The sequence below is a fragment of the Anser cygnoides genome, chromosome 26, assembly GCF_040182565.1.
Source record: "Anser cygnoides isolate HZ-2024a breed goose chromosome 26, Taihu_goose_T2T_genome, whole genome shotgun sequence".
Lineage (NCBI taxonomy): Eukaryota > Metazoa > Chordata > Aves > Anseriformes > Anatidae > Anser > Anser cygnoides.
The window spans coordinates 264,542-282,771 of record NC_089898.1 but is presented as its reverse complement, the minus strand read 5'-3'; the positions used below and the strand labels follow the sequence as shown (position 1 = coordinate 282,771).

The 18,230-nt window shown below is 47.8% G+C and overlaps 1 protein-coding gene across 8 annotated transcripts in view; it reads right to left on the bottom strand.

The window, feature by feature from the left end:
* Positions 1 to 18,014, bottom strand: part of ANK1 (ankyrin 1) — a 71,534-nt gene extending 53,520 nt beyond the window's left edge. For 2 of the 8 annotated variants that reach the window (XM_066983430.1, XM_048047278.2), the window contains exon 1: positions 10,271 to 11,151. In XM_066983430.1, the coding sequence (XP_066839531.1) occupies positions 10,271 to 10,396 (126 nt within the window). In that variant the 5' untranslated portion in view covers positions 10,397 to 11,151. Of the gene's footprint in view, positions 1 to 10,270; positions 11,157 to 17,876 lie in introns of those variants that run through there. The other 6 variants (XM_048047277.2, XM_066983431.1, XM_048047272.2 and 3 more) reach the window with 6 other exon arrangements.
* Positions 18,015 to 18,230: the final 216 nt, after the last annotated feature.

Genomic DNA, 18,230 nt, shown 5'->3' with positions numbered 1-18,230 from the left:
CTCTTCTCTTTCCCAGATTGTTGTTTAAAATAGGTGACAGACCCTCAGAGTGTACTCCATCCAGTGCACTAGGATGCCAGGCATCTGTACTGCCTCAGGGTCCACGAATATGCCAGACGACAGGGGGGCAGAGCTGGAACAAGATCTAGATGGGGCAGTCACACTGACAGCCTAGTGCCTTTGCTGCCCACAGACAGCAGCGAGATACCTGCAGGGTGTTCACAGAGCCATCCACCTGGGGTGTTCAAGGGGCAGCCTCTTTCATGTGCTCGGAGGTGCTCGGTGCAAACCAGGAAGCACACTGTTAAAGCTGAAACTGTCCTCAACTCACCCCACACCTATGTCACCCACCAAAACAGCACACTCTCATAACATTTATCTTATTCTTTGCTTTGTGCTGTTCTCAGCAAGTCCTGGGAAAGACACAGTGCTCCCCTTCCAGGCATGGCATCATGACAGAACTAAATGGACTCTGAGTACACTGTTTTTCCTGTAGATTATCTGGAAGCCTTTGTTTTCTGAACAAATTACACTGTAGAAAGGTGGAAATATTTATTAGTCCTTCGCAGGGACTATCAGATGAGTTAAAAATCTAACACAGTTTATATTCTGCAAAGGATTTCAGCACTCTGTTCTCTGCATTTCCCATATAAGAGGTCCATAATATACACATGAACGTATCCTGCAGGCCCTGAGAAGTCCTGTTACCACAAAGCAGTAAATGACTGTAACCATCATTTCTACTTGTTGTTTTGCTGCAGTACCTTTTTGCTTTAACAGGAGCCTTCTCAATGACCTGGACAGACACAGCCACATAGACACACACAGACACATGCGCACACTCTCTCCCTCTTCCCTCATCCCCGTATAAATTTAGAAATCTCGTCTGTTTCCTAAATGCTCTCCTGCTGCTGCATTCTCTCCCTCCACCTCCCAAGACACTTCGGTGAATACCTGCTGCTTTGTTTCTGCTGAAGATTTTTCACTGAGGCTGCAACATTCTGAAGCCCTAGATTTAACACAGTCCCCTACATTTGCAGCCCCTGCAAAGAAATATATGGCTCTGGCTTAATGTTTCAGCCACTCAGCAAAATTTGGTTTGCAAATAGGAAGGGAGCTTGGATTTTGCTGCTGTTTGCAGCACTGTGGCTCAAAACATGACATAGTTCAGCTGTGAAAGGAAATGTGAATTTTCAGTTAGTCCTGCCATGCTGAGCAGTCCCTTTATGGAGATGTATCAGGAACTTCCCTGTGTCCGGGAGGCTGCCCTCTACACATCTTAGATTTTAACAAGGCTAGTCTATCCAGTCCAGGGCTAACGTTTTCAGAACCTAACCTCATGGCATTTTGGGAGCTGAAGGTGAGGACTGCTACAGAGAAATAAGTAGGACAGGGAACACAGTAATGTCTGCAATCCTTGACCTATCCTTCCATCACGCCCCCAGTGAAGCTGCACCTTCCCAGGCCAGCAAAGAGAGGGTATATTTCTGAAGAACCTTGACATACTTAGACAATTAAAACAAATTAGCATAACTCAGACTAAACTTCTAAATTTAGCTCTCTGTAAAGCTGCTTTCCTTTGAGCTCAAATCTAGCTTGCTGTACCTCAGCTGCAGCACACCAGAAGCAGCTTCCTACCATGAATTAACCGAGCCCCACATGCTATCAAGCACAGGACTGTCACAAGGGGCATCATCCTTTGCCTCGCATCCTCCTGACGGCGCTTGCTCTGGGCAGGGCTCGCTCACTGTGCACAGCAATTGCCCTGCTTGGGCAGACACCAGGGGTGCTCCACACAGCGCAGGGGACCGGGCGCTGAGCATAGGGCACAGCCTGAAGGAGCTTGCTCCTGAAACAGATTTCTGAATGCTGCAAGGTTTTAAACGTTGCTTGCCTCATTCCAATACCTTGATATCTGGTGGGTTCACCAAGCACATATGGATACCATTATTACCTGAATAATTTAAGAGCCTGCAGAGCAGCAGTGCAGAATGGCACCAGCTTCCTCTCTGTGCCTCTTCTAGCTGCCAGCAAGTCCCTGCAGCAGCAGGGTCTGTTCTGACCTGAGATCCCTCTCATCCAGATGCTTATATTCTGCTCATGTTCTACACGCCAGCTGCTCCCCCTCCCATCACAAGCTCTGCAGTTCCCTCTTGTCTGGAAGTGTCAGCAAAGGACAGAGGCACCGGCTCTAAAACGCCTTGCTAGTTAAGTAATGTGCAAGCTCTTCTTCACTTAAAACTGCCTTTAGTATTTGTGGACAATTGTTTACTGAGAAAGGGGCGAACTTCCCAATCAAACACAATCTATCATACTTTAGCTCTCATTATCTGAGAAACCAGGTTACCTGGGCACCACATCCTGCAAAGGGAAAAGCGGACAGTGAAAGAAGAAAAAGGTAAACACCAGAGAGGAACTGCTTCTGAATATGTGTTCTGGGCCATATGAGAGACGTCTTGGTTTGCGTCCATTCCAGCATCCTGTGCTCAGCCACAAGCTCCTGTAACCTCTCTACTGTAAAGGAGCATTGAGAGTAGTCTAATTTCTGCATTGCCATTTTGCTTCCTCCACATAAATATGCCATGCACCATTCTCAGCCATCCCTCCCCCATACTTAATGCAATCGCTGGAAAGAAAATACAAATGCTGGGAGCACAGATGCTCCCATTATAACCAGTGCACGCTGCATTGCAGCCTAATGGAAAAATGCTGGAGGGTGACTGTGAGCAGCAGTGAGTGAAATCAGACAGAATTTAGCCAAAGGGGAGTTTGAAACCGTCCCCTCTTCCTGCTGACTCCCTGTGAGAGAGACACAGAGAGGGATGGAGTGGAAACCTTAGTGGGTTGTGGGGAGAATGTCCCCTTGCAGACCTCAGCTGGCAGAGCACCACAATACAGCGTAGCACTGACGCCCTCTCTAATCCTGACAGCATTTCCATTCATGCAATACTCCAGTGGCAGGTCAGATAAACAGCATCAGAGGAAGCCGTTGTCACACTCAGCCCCCGTACTTCCCAACTCAGCATAAAACACGAACTAAATATTTATTAAGCTTCTGCAAATCAGAGGTCTGAATCTCCTGACAGCGCAGCCAGCTGACGTAATCCTCCCCAGACCCTGATGGGACTTGCTTCCCCAACAACCTTGACAGAGTTTGGAGGGTCACCGTTACCTTCTGCTCGCACAAATCAATTCCTTGCTGGCACACTGGGCAGACAGTGGTGGGTGCAAATCCTCCACAGCTGCTCCATCACTCAGTGCACTGGATCACCTGTAAAGGAGCTCATGCTTTGCCCCAGTCTGCCAGCAGCTGTGTATACAAAAAAGCTTTAAGAACTGGGCATTTATAGCAGAAAAGATTCAACGTTGCACTGCTGCCTTGAACCTAGCACGCACAACACACAGAAAGATTTAAGATGGCCCTTTCAATTGCAAAATCCTTTTGAAAGCCTATGTAATAGCTAGATGGCTAATGACTGAGCCCATTCATAGTAACACAGTCTAATTCTTTGTCTACACACTCGGCCAGTTACATTCAGAGTGGTAAAAGCTAGGGCTTCTTAGAGCCTCAAAGGTTTTGGCTGTCCTGATATCCCATGCCCCTTCCCCCTGCCGCTGCACAGTAGCATCAAGTTTCAGGCAGAAGATACCAGATACCAATTCCTTTGCAGAAAATGTGCCTCGTACCCAGAGTACTGGAGTCCAGACACACAATCCTGGCTGCAAAGAGCTGATGCCAGTAGCTGGAGCCTGGCTGGGGCGTCTGGTGTCCTGACGGCCTCACCTAGGACAACTATGACAAAGTTCTAAAGGTGCCTTCTTCAGTGTTGTGCCACGCCAACAGCTGGACAACTTTCTAGGGAAGACGCCTACACAATCATCGCTCTTGTTGTCCTGATGCTGCCTCAGGTGAGATGGCATCTGTGTACTTCAACGTCCTTTCCTGACTCTGCTTCTCCTCCTTGCTGCTCCTCAGTGCAGGGTCAGCTAATGGGACTACTTTGCCCCAGTGGTCTCCCACAGTGTCTCACCTGTCCTTCCAGAGCTGCCAAGGACTCCGGACTCCCATCTCATGCTCTTCTCTGCAACGGCAACCTTTGCAGAAAGGGTACTACTGCAGGAATGCCCAGTGAGAGATACGTACAAGCTTCTAGCATCCATTTGCAAGGAAGCATGGACACAACCAGAAGCAGACTCAAGATCCAAGTGCTGGGCTGCATGACCAGCTAGGAAAATCTCTCAACTTTGCCTGCTTCAACATCTGTGGTGTTGACTGTTTAACCCCACTGCCAGGCCCATTCAAGGATAGGCAGGAATAGTTTTGGCTGATGGAGACAAAAAAAATTGCAGCTGGAGACTGCAGAAGTCGCAGCTGGAGTGGCTGCTCTAGGAGCAGGCACAGAACAGAGATAAAGCAGCACTGTGCTCCAAGACTCTGCAGGTGATACGGTCCCGTCTCTTGCTGGCAAGCTCCAGCTTGCAGGTTAGACACCAACACAGCACCCAGCAGCCCCTACAGCCCTGTGTGGCTGACAGCCACATCACACATCTGGCAGGATCTAATGCCACTGAATGCAAGAATCCAGGTAGCCCAGTCCAGCAACTACACCAAGCCCGACACCCACGGGAGGAGGGCACAGTTATCCTGGGGATGCTCTAAGCTGTCTGCAGCCCAGGTCTGCTGAACTCCTTTGCCCTTCTTTGTCCAGCACTCTGTTCCCTGCAGCCTCTCTAAAGCCAGCACAAGCTGAAGGCTGCTGGTTAGTGGCAGCCCTGGGGAAGGATGGCAGGCAAGCAGAGAACAGGATTGCCTCACCATCTTCTCTGTTGCAGCACTCCAGGAGCCACCTCTCACCCCAGTTTCTCATGTGCTTTTTGCACAGCTCTGACAGAGGTGTCTGGATTTTAAGTCTCAGGGATCCTACGCTTGGACTTAGGTTCCACTTGACACAGTTCATCAGTGAACAGGAGACGAGTAAGCTCTTTGGCCTGTGACACAACAAGCACAAGCACGGTCACCCTGTATGACTGATCAGTTGTCCTACTAACAAAGCATCTGTAATTGCTTCTCTGTCTGACTGAACATGTGGCTGTTGTTCCAAACCCTATTTGACTTGAACTATTTCCCACATTTCCTAAACATGCAGAATTTCTTTCATGCAAAAGAATTAGCACCCTCCGTATCACCTCTAGCTTCTCACAGCTGCCCATTCAGGATCGAGCCCCTCTCCCAGTTCACCTCACCTCCCTCAGCTTGGAGTTTCTTCTGACTCCTGCTGGGATGTATTCGAATATGCAATAGACTGATATGTGTTTTGCATCCTGGAAATGGACAACTAGAAAAAAAGCGAGGAGTTTTATGCAGAGTTTCTTATTTGGAAACATTTTCTTTCAGCACTCGAGATGGCATTGGGTGAGATGCTGTACAAATCCATACCGAGAGACCGTTTTCCTCTTGGACACTTGCAAACCAAAGGAACTAGACAGCAGTGGAATGATAAAAGAAGTGGTCTGCTCCTCATTACTCAAAACAAACAAAAAAGTAGTAAATTGAGACAGCGGTGCAGGCACTGTCCTCTATTCTTTAGATGCCCAAGCAAAACTTGCTCTGAACATAGTGAGCAGATGTATCACATTTTTCACACTAACAATTTATCATTTAAACATTGATAGCAATTACCATAGAAATTGCCTTCTTCTGACCTTTTAGTTAGCTTGTTATTTAATCTGCTAGCCACCAGCTGCGCAGCACAGAGACTGCACCCACTTTCATATGTGCATCTGAGGGGGCCTTTGGACATTATTAGAATTGTTGATCTTACTGAAGTACTGTTGGCCGTATTTGCTGCATAGCGCCCTTGTTACAGATGTCTTACAGGTTCCAGGTTCTGGCCCCATGAATCTCATGTGCCGATTGAGGAGTTCAGCTCTTACCCGCCTCTTTGTGCTCCTCAGATGAATGTCTGCCACTCTTCAGACCTGACTGGATATTTGGCTGTATTTGGTACCAGAATTTGTGTACTTCAGTAGGAAGAACAACTGTCACAAAAGTATTAGCTTTTTATTATTATTATTTATTAGTCTCATTCAAAGCTTGTCAGGTTGCAAGGCACTGCAGGCACTAGCAATCCATCTTGTCGCGCTTGGTACAGGTGCAAGTTGCTTTAGATGCATGTTTGAAACAAAGATGAGCCAAATACCCTGGGTCCCAGCATGAGGTCACACCTTTTGGGCCCTTCCTAACCACCAGGCTGGTGAGCTTGGCAAATGCTTCCAGAATTCCCGGAAAGGGATTCAGTATGTTCTCTACCTCGACGATATAATCACCACAACAAGCCACATACAACTCAAAAACGACTCAGTAACACTGTATTGACGATAACAATTTACAGACAGCCTCACAAGCCGTGCCAGGACATCACATGCTCACAATGTGTTGTGCTGCTCCCCACCAACCCTGCAAAAGGCAGGTCTGCATCTGTCAACTGCCCTGTGTGACTTCCAAGGGGGAGGCTTCCCAACTGCTGTGGAAGCCTGACCACACCACGCCTGCCATGAAAGGAAGGAGGTGTTCCTTACCATCAGCATCTCCCAGAACCACGAAATAAGGACGGATAGCTGGTCCAAAATGGAGACACTGCTACAATCTGTCACCACCTGCCCTACTGACAGTGCAGCTGACCACATCAGAGACTCCACATGCAGCCCAGAAGCTGTAACTCAGTGGCCGTGGTCCCCTGTGGGCTGGCCATCTAAACAAAACACACAGAGCATTGAAGCTAGGATACTGCAGCAGGAACAGCGAGAAGCCATTCCAGTTGATGCTTGGCCAATTCTCTAATGGCAGCAAATTTCTGTGATTCAACTCCCATCTCCTGCTCATGGGCATCACACCTAGCTGTCTGCAGAGCACCCCGAAGAGCCACCAACACATTATGCTAGACCTCGCAATTCCTCACAATTCAGCACCTGTGCTGGATGTGGGGACAGAACAGACTATTGAGAGCTGGTATCCTAGGGCCATCCTCAGACCAAGGCAACCTCCAGCAATGCTGTGGAGCACACAGATCAGGACCACTACTCAGGACATGTCCAGCTGTTCAATGGCAGCTTGGCCCAAAACACAAGTGTGGTTAGGCTGCACAGAGAGCAAAGGTGGGTGACACCTTTGCCATGGCTTAAATACTTTATGCACCCTATTAAACCAAACACCAGCTCTCACCACCTGAGTTACAAATGGTGGAGGCAGAGAACACTGGAGGAGCAGGAAAGATTATAACACCTGGACTGTCCCTGTGCTGAGAGACAAACAAGAGGCACACGACGTGGAAATGGACAACGCAAGGTCAGCTGAGCTCGTTGCATACACTCAATAAAAAAGCCAAGAAATTTCCATGGAAACTAAAAAGCGACAACTATAATTATGGTCCAAGAAGAAGGGTATGGGGCAACACAGCTTTAAATAACTAAACTCACCACCTCCAGATATCTATCACAGGACACAATGGTCTTGTAGGATTCAACCAGCAACTGGTAATTTGTGCAATACAAGGGACACACACGACCACACAAAAACACCTGGAAATGCTGAAGGATACAGGGATCAGCTTGCATGGGATGAGAAGAAACTTGTTCTGGGGCCATCAACTCCTTTGTGTCATGCTAGCACCTCCCTGGATCACAGGTCACGCCCTACTATTAACTCTAATAATTGCAGCAGTGCATGGTGGGCTCAGCCATAAATTAAGACGTTGACCTGCTGCACTGTACAAACACAGAACACAAGCAGCCTCTGCCCACAGGAGCCTGTATGTGCATAGAGATAAAGCAAGAGACAAATGGCAGGCACAGGTGGCGAAGCAGAAGGACCCAGTGACACAACATTTTTGGTCCATGCTGATGGCCAGTGCAGGAGTATTTTGGAAGAGAGGCCTTCTGCACAGACGTTAGGCGAGCCCCACACAGACTCACAAGGCACTAGCCAGACATCCAGGCTAGCACGGATGAGACCCCCATAGCTGTTGCTGCAAAACAGAATGAGAAACTCCAACACTTTCTGGTAGCCCTCAGCTTGGTGCCAACAGAGACTTGTACAATAAACCACTACCACTACAGACACTCAGGCTTTTGGGGGCTGGGGATAAGAAGAGACAGCTTGCCCCACAGCAAACTCTCCTGGGTTGGTGGCTCTTCAAAGCAGAGCCCTTCTATAGCTCTCTGGCAACATGAGAGACAAGCTGCCCTGTAGAAGAGTAAAAGAAGTCCTGCAGGAAAAAGCCGTGAGCCCGCATGCAGTAAACAGTTACCACTGAAGAAGGCAGCATTTGACGTGCCAGCACTGTAGCTAAAACCCCATATCCAAGCTCCAAGCTGCTGTCTGCAGACTTCGAGTCTGTCCTGAATGTGTCCGCCGCTCTCTCCACAATTAGCTGCTCTTGGCAGGCACAGAGCCCTCCTGGTCAGACAGCCTGGCGTTCAGCCTCACGTGGAAAGCATCCCTGTCCCGGCTTTGGTCCCAGGAGGAGCAGGGTGGGGGCGAGCAGGGGCTCTGCCTGCCCTGACTGTAGGCAGTAAGCTGAACGGCAGGCCAGTCTCCCTTGCCAGAGCGTGTTCCCTGGACGTAATACTCAGGAAGGGGTAGCTAAAATCAGCTTCTCCTCAGCGTGCCAGAATCCCGCTCAATTCTCCAAGAAGACCTTGATCCACGCTCCTCATGCTCTGACAATCCTGACTAGTATGCTGCAAGAGGCTTGTTTATGGCTGCAAGGTCTGTTCCGTCCCAGGGAACCAGAGCCCTCGGGTTTATTCAGCGGTGTTTCTCCACCTCCCTTCTTTCTGTCACTCTGTCCCGGCAGCAAGTGCAACTTAGGCCTCTCACAAGGGGCTGGCAAGAAGGTGCCCTCCCTAGGACCTTCCACCTGAGGAAGTGCAGACACTTTACCGGAATCTTTGGATCTCCCAGCCCATCACTGAGACACACGTACACTGTGCTGGGATGGGGGTGAGGCGGGCAGGAATAGGATGGTCTTCTCAAAGCCACACAGAGCGAGCCTTCACCAGAAACAGGCATGAATGAAATTGGAATTCCAGCGTCCGGGACTAGCCCAGACAACCTAAACTGGCAATTGTCCAGCAGCGTGGCAGGAAAAATAAAAGCCTGAGGGCTGGTCATCAGTGCCTGTCCCTGTCACCTCAGCAGGACACTTCTCAGGACTGCACGGAAGCAGCTGTCAACATGCTCCAAGCAGCAGAGCTCTGCTTTAAGCCTCCTGCTCACAGGGGACACACGGAAGTCACCAAGTCTTTTGCTAAATACAGAGGAGAAGTCCATCTAAGACACCCGTGTATCACAACCTCCTCTCACGTATATACAGGATTACCCTTGGTTTCACCTCTCTCCTCACCGCCTCTCCGCATTGGTGTATAGCACATACATCAGGCCCTGCTGTGAGAACCAGAGATCTCCAAGGGGCAGCAAAGCTATCTTAGCCACTTGCCTGCTCCTGCAGGAAGCTGGCAGCAAGGAAAAAAAATGGCAGTAACTTTCCAGAGAGAAGCTACAGCTTGGAACTACCGGCAGACCAAAGGCTCCTGCACCTCAGTGTCAGCAGAGGGGAAAGACACCTCTTCTTGCTCCTGACCGCCTGCACACTCACTGCCAACAAGCAGCATGTTGTTCCTGGGAGGGGTGACCCATGTCTCGCTCACAAACAGCCTGCCCTGAGCAGCAGCAGAGCTCTCAGCCCCTGCACAAAACCGCTCCCTCTCCTTGAGCGGCCACCGTACCCTGGGTTCGGTGCTCTGGTTGAAGCAGGGCATGAAGTGGACACTGAGACCACTCCGTCACCGGAGAAAGGAGTGAGGGTCACCGGCCCCTTCGCTATGCATATATAGAGCAACTCTGGGAAACTGCATGGAGCTAGAAGCCAGAAATGTTATCTCAGAGAACAAATCTGTTACTGGCAGATGATTAAAGGACTTGGAAATGGGCTGTGTGAGACTCTTTGGCTGCCCAGACGAACCCTTCCTCTCTCCCTCCACCGACCTTTTTTCTAGCTGCCTTCCTAAGTTGTTGGGGCAAACAGCAGACTCCTGGCCCCAAAAGTTGTCCTCTGTTTGGCAGGGACTGTTCCTTATGCTGCATGCACATGGAATTGTACAGGGAGCAGGCTGCCCCCCTGTTCTCTCCCCTCCTCCCAAACGCAAACAGCACCCACTGCCACAAGCATAGGCATCTGGATATAGGGCTGCTCGCCCCAGTGCCACTGACCTTTTTCTTCCGGTCCCGAGAGCGGTTCCTGCGCTTGCGATTGGATTCTTCCTTTTCCTTCTGCTCCTGCAGAGCCTGAGCCTCAATATCTTTGATTTTCTTCAGCTGCTTAGCTGCTTGAGCCATGGCTGGTCAGGCTGCAGTTCCCTCCAGAGCTCACAAAGGCTGCAGTTCCCTCCAGAGCTCACAACGGCACTTTCCACACAGCACCCTCCGGTTACTGGCCAAGAAGGTCCCTTCCCCTAGCTCAAATGCTGTCGACCCAGATGGGTGTGAAAGCAGTAATGAGAGGAAGATAGAAAGCAGACAACAAGCCCCAAGGGACAGCCGATGTCTCCAGCTAATTGCTAGATGGAGTCCAGGACACCTTCATAAACCATTAATAATCCTAAATCCAGCTGTTCCAGACGTCCTGTGCACCATTGCAGCAGCCCCTGACTGCACTGGCACATCATGCAGAATCCTCCTTGTGGGACAGGACACAGGGCTGGTGCAGCGCTCGCTCCTTCACTGTCTCTCCTGCAGTACGAGAAGAGACGCAGGCAGCCAGCCACAGGAAGGAAAATAACTCTCAGCAATTAATGCATGATGACAACAGAGAAGCAGTGAAAAAGGAGGACGATGCATTTCATCTTGACTTTGGGGCTCTCTGTAGCAATGCATTAAGAGCAATAACCTGCATGTAGTCAGTCAGTGGCTTCACCACTGCAATGCTGCTAAGGCAGGCACATATTCCAGTCTCTCCGATTTTCTCTCTCTCAGTCACTCTCTGTGAAGCATCCGCATCACTCGTTCACTCTCTGGGTTATGATTCCAGCTCCTTTCAGGGGGAGCTATAGGCAGTCGCTGTATTGGTTAGAGGGAAGGCAGCATCCCTCTCAGAAAATAGCCGACACTGCAAAGGCTGTGCCAAGTACCGGAGCAAAGTGCAGCTTAACAGCATCCTTTTCTCCTTGCATTTCTCCACGGAGTGAACAGCAAGGGGAGGGGAGGGATCTTGACTGTGAATGGGAGACAGAAACCAGGGGCTCGGTCTGCTCTTTGATTATACAGCTCCTGAAGAGTAAAGCCCCTGCCCATTCAGGCATCACCAGAGCTCAAGTCCTCTCCAAGGAACCCTGGTTAAGGCTCCTGGAGTCAGGCACCCTTTCTCCACACACGTCTGTACATTTCCCCTGCAGCTGCCTTCCTGAAGCACAACCAGTTACAGGTCAGAAGTCAGAGATCAGTCCTAGCGATGTAAATTTGGTTCCTGCAGACTGTGCCAGTGTGTGAGATTGACACTTTGGTGATGACCACATTAACTGCAGCAAAGTGTGCTCTATTCAGACACTTCTTATCAGCCCTGTCTTTACCGGTTCAATTCTTGTGTGCCCCCTTACCCCGCACACACACACATAAAGCTCACCTATGTGTAGACCTACGGGTAAAGCACTCGGAACATTATCTGCCCAGGTAGCAGCCCTGCATACCCTGCACTGTTCTGGCACAGCCTACCCTATTTTTGACATAAAGGGTCCCTTTTGTATCAAAAGATGGGGAAGCAGGGATTAACGTTCTCAGCAACTACTTGACAGGTTATTTAGAGTGACAGGAAGCTGAGAAATGCAGACTTAACTTAGACACTATAGGTCACTTTTCTAAGTTTTCCTGCATTTCCTTCTCCTTTGAAGTTCCTCCGATTCTCTTGCTTCATCCATAGACTAAGAAGGGTCCTTAAACACAGAAAAAAAAGATCCATGTATCTGAGTTTATATGGAATGTGATGGGTGAGAATACAGCAAATGTTTATGGGGTCCTAATAAAGTCTGAGAACAGGAAATCATCAAATTTTACAAGGCTTTTCCAAGGACACCTTTAGTTCTCTGTACTCTACTCATCTAGATAAATAAAACACTCTAGATACAGCTGCACATCTTTATACGGCAACATCTTATGAACATCCATCCAAAAAAAAAAGCATAGTGAAAGACTCTATAGATAGGAGATGCCACATGCACAGCTGCAGTCAGTCACCCTAATCCTGTCTCTTCCACTGGAAACACTTCACAGACTAAAAGAGGCAGAGGCCAAATCAAATATATATGTGTGTATATATATATATATATATATATATATATATCTCTGCGGCCACCAACATGTACACAGGAGGGAAATTAATTGTCACAATTAACCATAACACACTGAGAGTTCCTCAGTTCTGCCTGTGTGACTTTGCACCCTAAACCAGCTCCCTGCCAGTTTAGAATAATTTCTGAGGAACTACCTACTTTTTCAAAATAGGGAACCCAGGAATCAAACTAAGCTCCGCCAAATACAACTGCAACAGTCCCTTCCACATGTCCAACCCCTCACAGCGCTTGGGTCTCGACCTTTCAGAACCGTGAGACAAACTGCCTGTGGAGATCCAGGCAAGGTCAGGAAGCCAGCAGCAAGATACTGCTGTAAGTACATCTCATCCCTAACCCACGTTCTGCCTTTGTGGCTGCAAACTTTCAGCTGGGTCAGACTCCTGAAAGCCAGCCCCACTATGTGGCAGGGTCTGCATGCTTGCAGTCAAGCAGTAGCAGTGCTACAGCCCAGGCTCTGCCCTGAGATGTTCTGTATTTCCTGATGCTAACAAAGCATCCACTATAGACAAAGCTGAATGGCACCAGGCAGCGGCCGTACACAGTTTTGCCTGTAGGACATTGCCTCCTCCTACAAAGAGATCCCATCTTAACTCCCTATAAACCACAGAAGAACAAGCACAGGACAAGAACAGTTACCATCAAGGGAGAAATAGGATATGGGGTCACACTTTTGATGCTCCAGGGGACACAACAGAAAATCACCTGCTTGTAACTGTCTAAAAGCCTGCTTCCTCCTCAGTGCACACACAGGAAGAAAGAAATGGAGTCTCACAGAAGGAACAAGAACGTTTTCATGAGCTCCTCAAGTTTGAGGATAAGCTCCTCAGACGCTCAGCTGCCATCTTGTTTAACGCAGAATTAAGCACTCATTCAAATAAAAATAGCAAAAAGATTCTAAGGATTCTAAGAAGAGATATGAAATGCATACAGTAAGGCTGAAAGAGTTCTCTCATGTACTGGCAGGCAGTTTAGGAGGCAGCTCTGACACCACAGAACTGAACCAGGATTGTCTCTGTTTGGTTTTAGGTTGGGGGTTTGACCAGATGACCTCCAGAGGTCCCTTCCAACCTCAAACATTGTGATACACAAAGGGACAGCACATACTAGTGCAGAACCTTCAGACTGGAAGAAAGGTGATAAAGGAGCACAGAAAAACGTGAGTGATACAGATAACGTCCAAAAGGAAACAATTACACATTATTTCATACAACAGAAGAATCAGAGGCACCATATTTAAAATAACTAAAAATATATATCCTTTCCACTCAGCAGAAAAATTTACTGCTACAGAATGCTACAGATAGCAAACCATACAGGAGTGAGATAAATTTGGGAAGGAAAGATCCATCACAGACTATTGAACACGATGGTTTGGGCCCAGCCTCCTTCTCTGGAAGCTCTTAAACCACAGCTTGATTAGAATGCTGGGACGAGATGCTAAAGGGAAGGCAAGATGCAGAGAACTTTTCAAAACACGGTTCCTGGACACAGTATTTATCTTAAAACCCCCTCCCTGTTGCACTATGCATGACTGATCCTGACTGGAAAACCGCTAGACACATGAATTGCAAAATATCCCTGTCCGCCCACAAAGAAGAGCAGAGAAGTATCTAGCAAGACCCCAGACAACCCCAGGTTCAGACTCCATCTGTAAGTCAGAGAGACTTCTGATCTAATACCATTTAGGTACACCTCACAGAGCACCAAAGCATCACCGGCTATTTGCAGGAAAAAGGGGGCACACTTCAGCAGCTCGGCCGCTTTACCAGTGCAGCTGAGAGGGCTGCCCGTGCTTTCCCAAGGTCAGAAACGCTTCCCTGTTCAAATCCATTTTCCTCACCAACTCATTCAGAGTAACGTATTCATCAGACCCCTGACTATAGTACAGAGGTCCACAGCTATGTACAACTGTCAGAGCCTCCAGGCGGCGCTTTCCCATGTCCTCCTACCTTCCTCCTGAACCATCACCTGCTACTTCACTCGCTGAACCCTGCACAGTGTTTGTGACAAGGTTCCTGAGGACAGCGGTCACGTTTCTTAACACATCACCTGTCTCACAGCTGGATGCACACAGAAATGATCAAGGGCACCTGGAGTTTGTACCATCACCTGCTGACCTCTCGCTGGATACGCCTGGGCAGTTCTGATCACTTGCCGAGGACCAAGTTCTGCAAATTGCTTTGGTCTCAACAGCATGCTCCCTAACACAAACCAAAGGAGGACAAGGACAGTCCTAAAGTAACTACAGTCTTGCCTACATCAGACTGCAGAGGACAATTTTTGTCAGAAGGGAACACAAAGCAGCTTGAACCAGCTGCTCTGGAGAACAGCTCCTCCCAGCAGGATTGACTGAAGCCCTGGTTCGGGAAATCTGCTGTCCAAAACCAATTTATTTCTTCCTACATGACACCCTTTTCCTCTTCTCTCAAGATACCAGAGAGGATTTCATCTCTCTCAAACTCTAGGCCCGGGGCTTTTGTCCTGTTACAACCATAGCATCTGGTGTTTTATGCTCAGTGCTTTAACTTGAGGGTGAGTGACAAGCCTGCTAGACGGTCTTCCAAGTCATGGAGGGTTGGTTTTGAAACATCTACCTTGATTTTTGACAGAGTGATTTAAGAGACAGAGTTAACTGGAATTAGTTCTCTCTGCCATATACATAGGGTTGTCCTGTGCAGGGGCTTACACAAATCATATTCTAAGTTATGAAGCATTTGACCTAGGATTGATATCAAGCTTTTGTGCACTGTAGGTGTATGGTTGGTAGAAAGTCTACCCTAGAGATCTGCTGTATGTGAAGAAAATCCCATCTTCTTCTCCATTCTTGCTATTTCAGAACGGAGCAAGGACACAAGACAGAGGAAGTGAGAAATGGACTTAACAGCAATTTCACTTAACTTGCCACTTCCTTTATTTTTTCTCCAATGCTGATTTTTCTCTTCTTTGAGTAAGCTGTTCAGGAAATACACAAAACAGTAGAAAACGTGTTATGGATTGTATCTTGTTGCTGCTTGTTCCCAGTGGAGAAATATATAATCACTTCAAAATGGGGAAACAGAGGATGACAATTTCAGTAAACAGACTTCCTCCTTGAGCTGAAAGATACCAGCTGCATGCATTAGCCAACATGATAATTTAAATGAAACTTTTTCAAGAACCTTATTTAATTATTTGGCACAGAGCAACAAACTTATCACTTTTTCCTTGAAAACAGATTATTTGTACTATCATAACTCTCTGCTACTTTGATGACAGACTAGCATCGTACTGTGTCAAACGACGATCATATCAACAACAGAGTCCCTGTTCCAAAGGGTTCACAGGACAAAGGATTTCGCATGGGAGAACAAATAGTTACCGACAGAGGAACCCTTAAGAAAATAATCACACAAACAAATCAAGGACAGAAGAACCTCCTGTGAGGAGGGAAGTATAGAAGCAAAATTCTGTCTGCCTGCAAGGCAGTGCAGCTGTTTCAAGAGACGAAACACGTCACTGGAGCTCTGCCCTGTTCTAGGTGAAGATCGATGTTTGTTGAAGTTGCTCAGATTCTGTGTTAGGGGCAGAAGGATTTTACAAACAAACTTCAATTTCAGGCAGCTATTTTTAGCCATATTATTCTGGCTGACAAGCTGTGAAGATAAAAGATGCTGCAGGCTGCACCTCAGCTGCTGTAAACTAAACCTACCTCAGCCTATCTGCATTTCCCTGTTCCTGCAGAGACAGGATCTCAGCAAGGATCTCTCTCCCCAAGTTATGAACCTCATTAAAATGGTTCTGTTCCGTTTAGTGGGTTTTTGTTTGTTTGTTTTTTTAACTACCTCACTGATGAGCTCTCAGCCTTTCAGTTAACCTCTTGAAAAGCCACAACCCTGGTCTCCCTGGCAGAAGTTTGTACGTTGCTGTCCGTTGCATGCAAACTCTTCCCTGCGCATTGAGTGTTGGTAACAGCCATTTTGGTCCACATATTAACAAAACTGGAGCAAGCCGGACAGTGCCGAATGGAATAGTTTTATGTCCACAGCACGATTACCTGGCTGTGGCAATCCAGAGCGTGCAGCAGCAGCTGCCCGCAGCATGCTGTAAGGTACGAGCAGTTCCTGCACACCAGGACAGTCTGATTTCACTCCTATCTAGCATGGCAACTCTCAGAAAAAAACAAAACAAAACCAAATCTACAAAAAACTCATCTATTTAGTCCTTTAACAACAGGATTTGATAGTTTCTACAACAGGAAACTGAAAAAGAGATCTCCTTGTTCATGACTCCTAAATGCATGTATCATCAAGACAAGTTAACTAATACAAACAGGGGTTTGTTTTTTTAATTTTCCTTAAAAAAATAAAAATAAAACCAACACCACCACCAACAAAAACGAACAGGTGTTATTAATAGTGAAGCTTATTTGAGCAAATAACATTTTTTATAAACTTTTCTTAAGGAGCCATACTTGTTTAACAGTTCATTAACTCTGGAAAATCACATTCCTGTGATCTTGCTTATGGATTTCATAAGCACTTATTTTTGTTCCTTGGCCTACAAGGCTAGAGAGAAAGTTGTTATAAACTGTTACATTCCCATTTAGATATTTGCATTTTTCTTAAAATGGTTTCAACTACCTTAAGAACTCAGAAATACACAAGAAGTACTATTTTAATCATTATTAGTGCTGGCCGTGCTCACCCCAAGCTTGATAGCTTGTGATTATGCATTGCAAAGATCTCAAACAATGAACTGAAATGTATTTCATGTGCACAGGTGTAACAACAATTTGGCACCAGGGCATTCGATAAAGACCTTGTGTTGTTCTACCGCTCAGTTTATGATACAAGCATTTTACAAGAACAGAAATGTACATCGCCATTTCATGGCAGCGATTCACCATCACCGTTTCGAACTGTACAGTTATCTAAAGCAACAGAATTATGTTCTAGTCTGACCACTCAGGGCATTGATTCCAGAAGTCAAAGCCATTTTGAATTGCTGGAGGACATGCAACCATTCTCAGTTGGCATTTTACTTCTAAAATCCATACTGTATCTGAAAAATGAGAGATGTTTCTGAAAATTGGGAATAAATGAAAGCAGATGCAGTGTTGCTTGTAAATAACAATTCAAGCCAAACACATTTTAATGGTCAAATCAAACATGTTAAATATGGGTTTAGATAGCAAATAACAAGCAAATACAAAAAGAACCCGAACTATAACCGCTCAGTACAGAATAAATGGGGCACAATGGGGAGGGGATGGACACCCTCTACCTTGCAACTTTGCTACCGGATGGTGACAAAGCTTAAAAAAAAAAAAGAAAAAAAGAAAAAAAAAGGAAGTTATGAGCAATATACAAAGAGCTTGAGAGCTTGCTGGCACAGAACGGTTAATGCAGTCTCAACTCCAACACTGACTACGGGAAAATAATACGGGCACATCCAGGTGCAGGATGCGTGCCTGCTGGGAGCCTGGGGACGCTTACCTGTGAGTGCTCGCACACTCCCTGCAATCCTCAAGTGACCGGCGCAGTGAAAGCCCTCACCGCGGGTCGCCCCCTCTCCCCTCCGCTCCCGAATAACCCAAATCGCGCTGGGCCAGGAAACGGACGGACCGCCCGGGAGCGCGACGCCCCCCGGCCCGGGCCCGCACGTGCTCGGCCCCCCGCCTCCCCCCGCCGCGCGCCCCCGGCCGCCCCGCGCACGAGCAGAGGCCGCTCGCGGGAACGCGCCCGGGGGAACGCGCCCGGGGGAACGCGCCCGGGGGAACGCGCCCGGGGGAACGCGCCCGGGGGAACGCGCCCGGGGGAACGCGCCCGGCCGTGCCCGCCGCGGCTCTG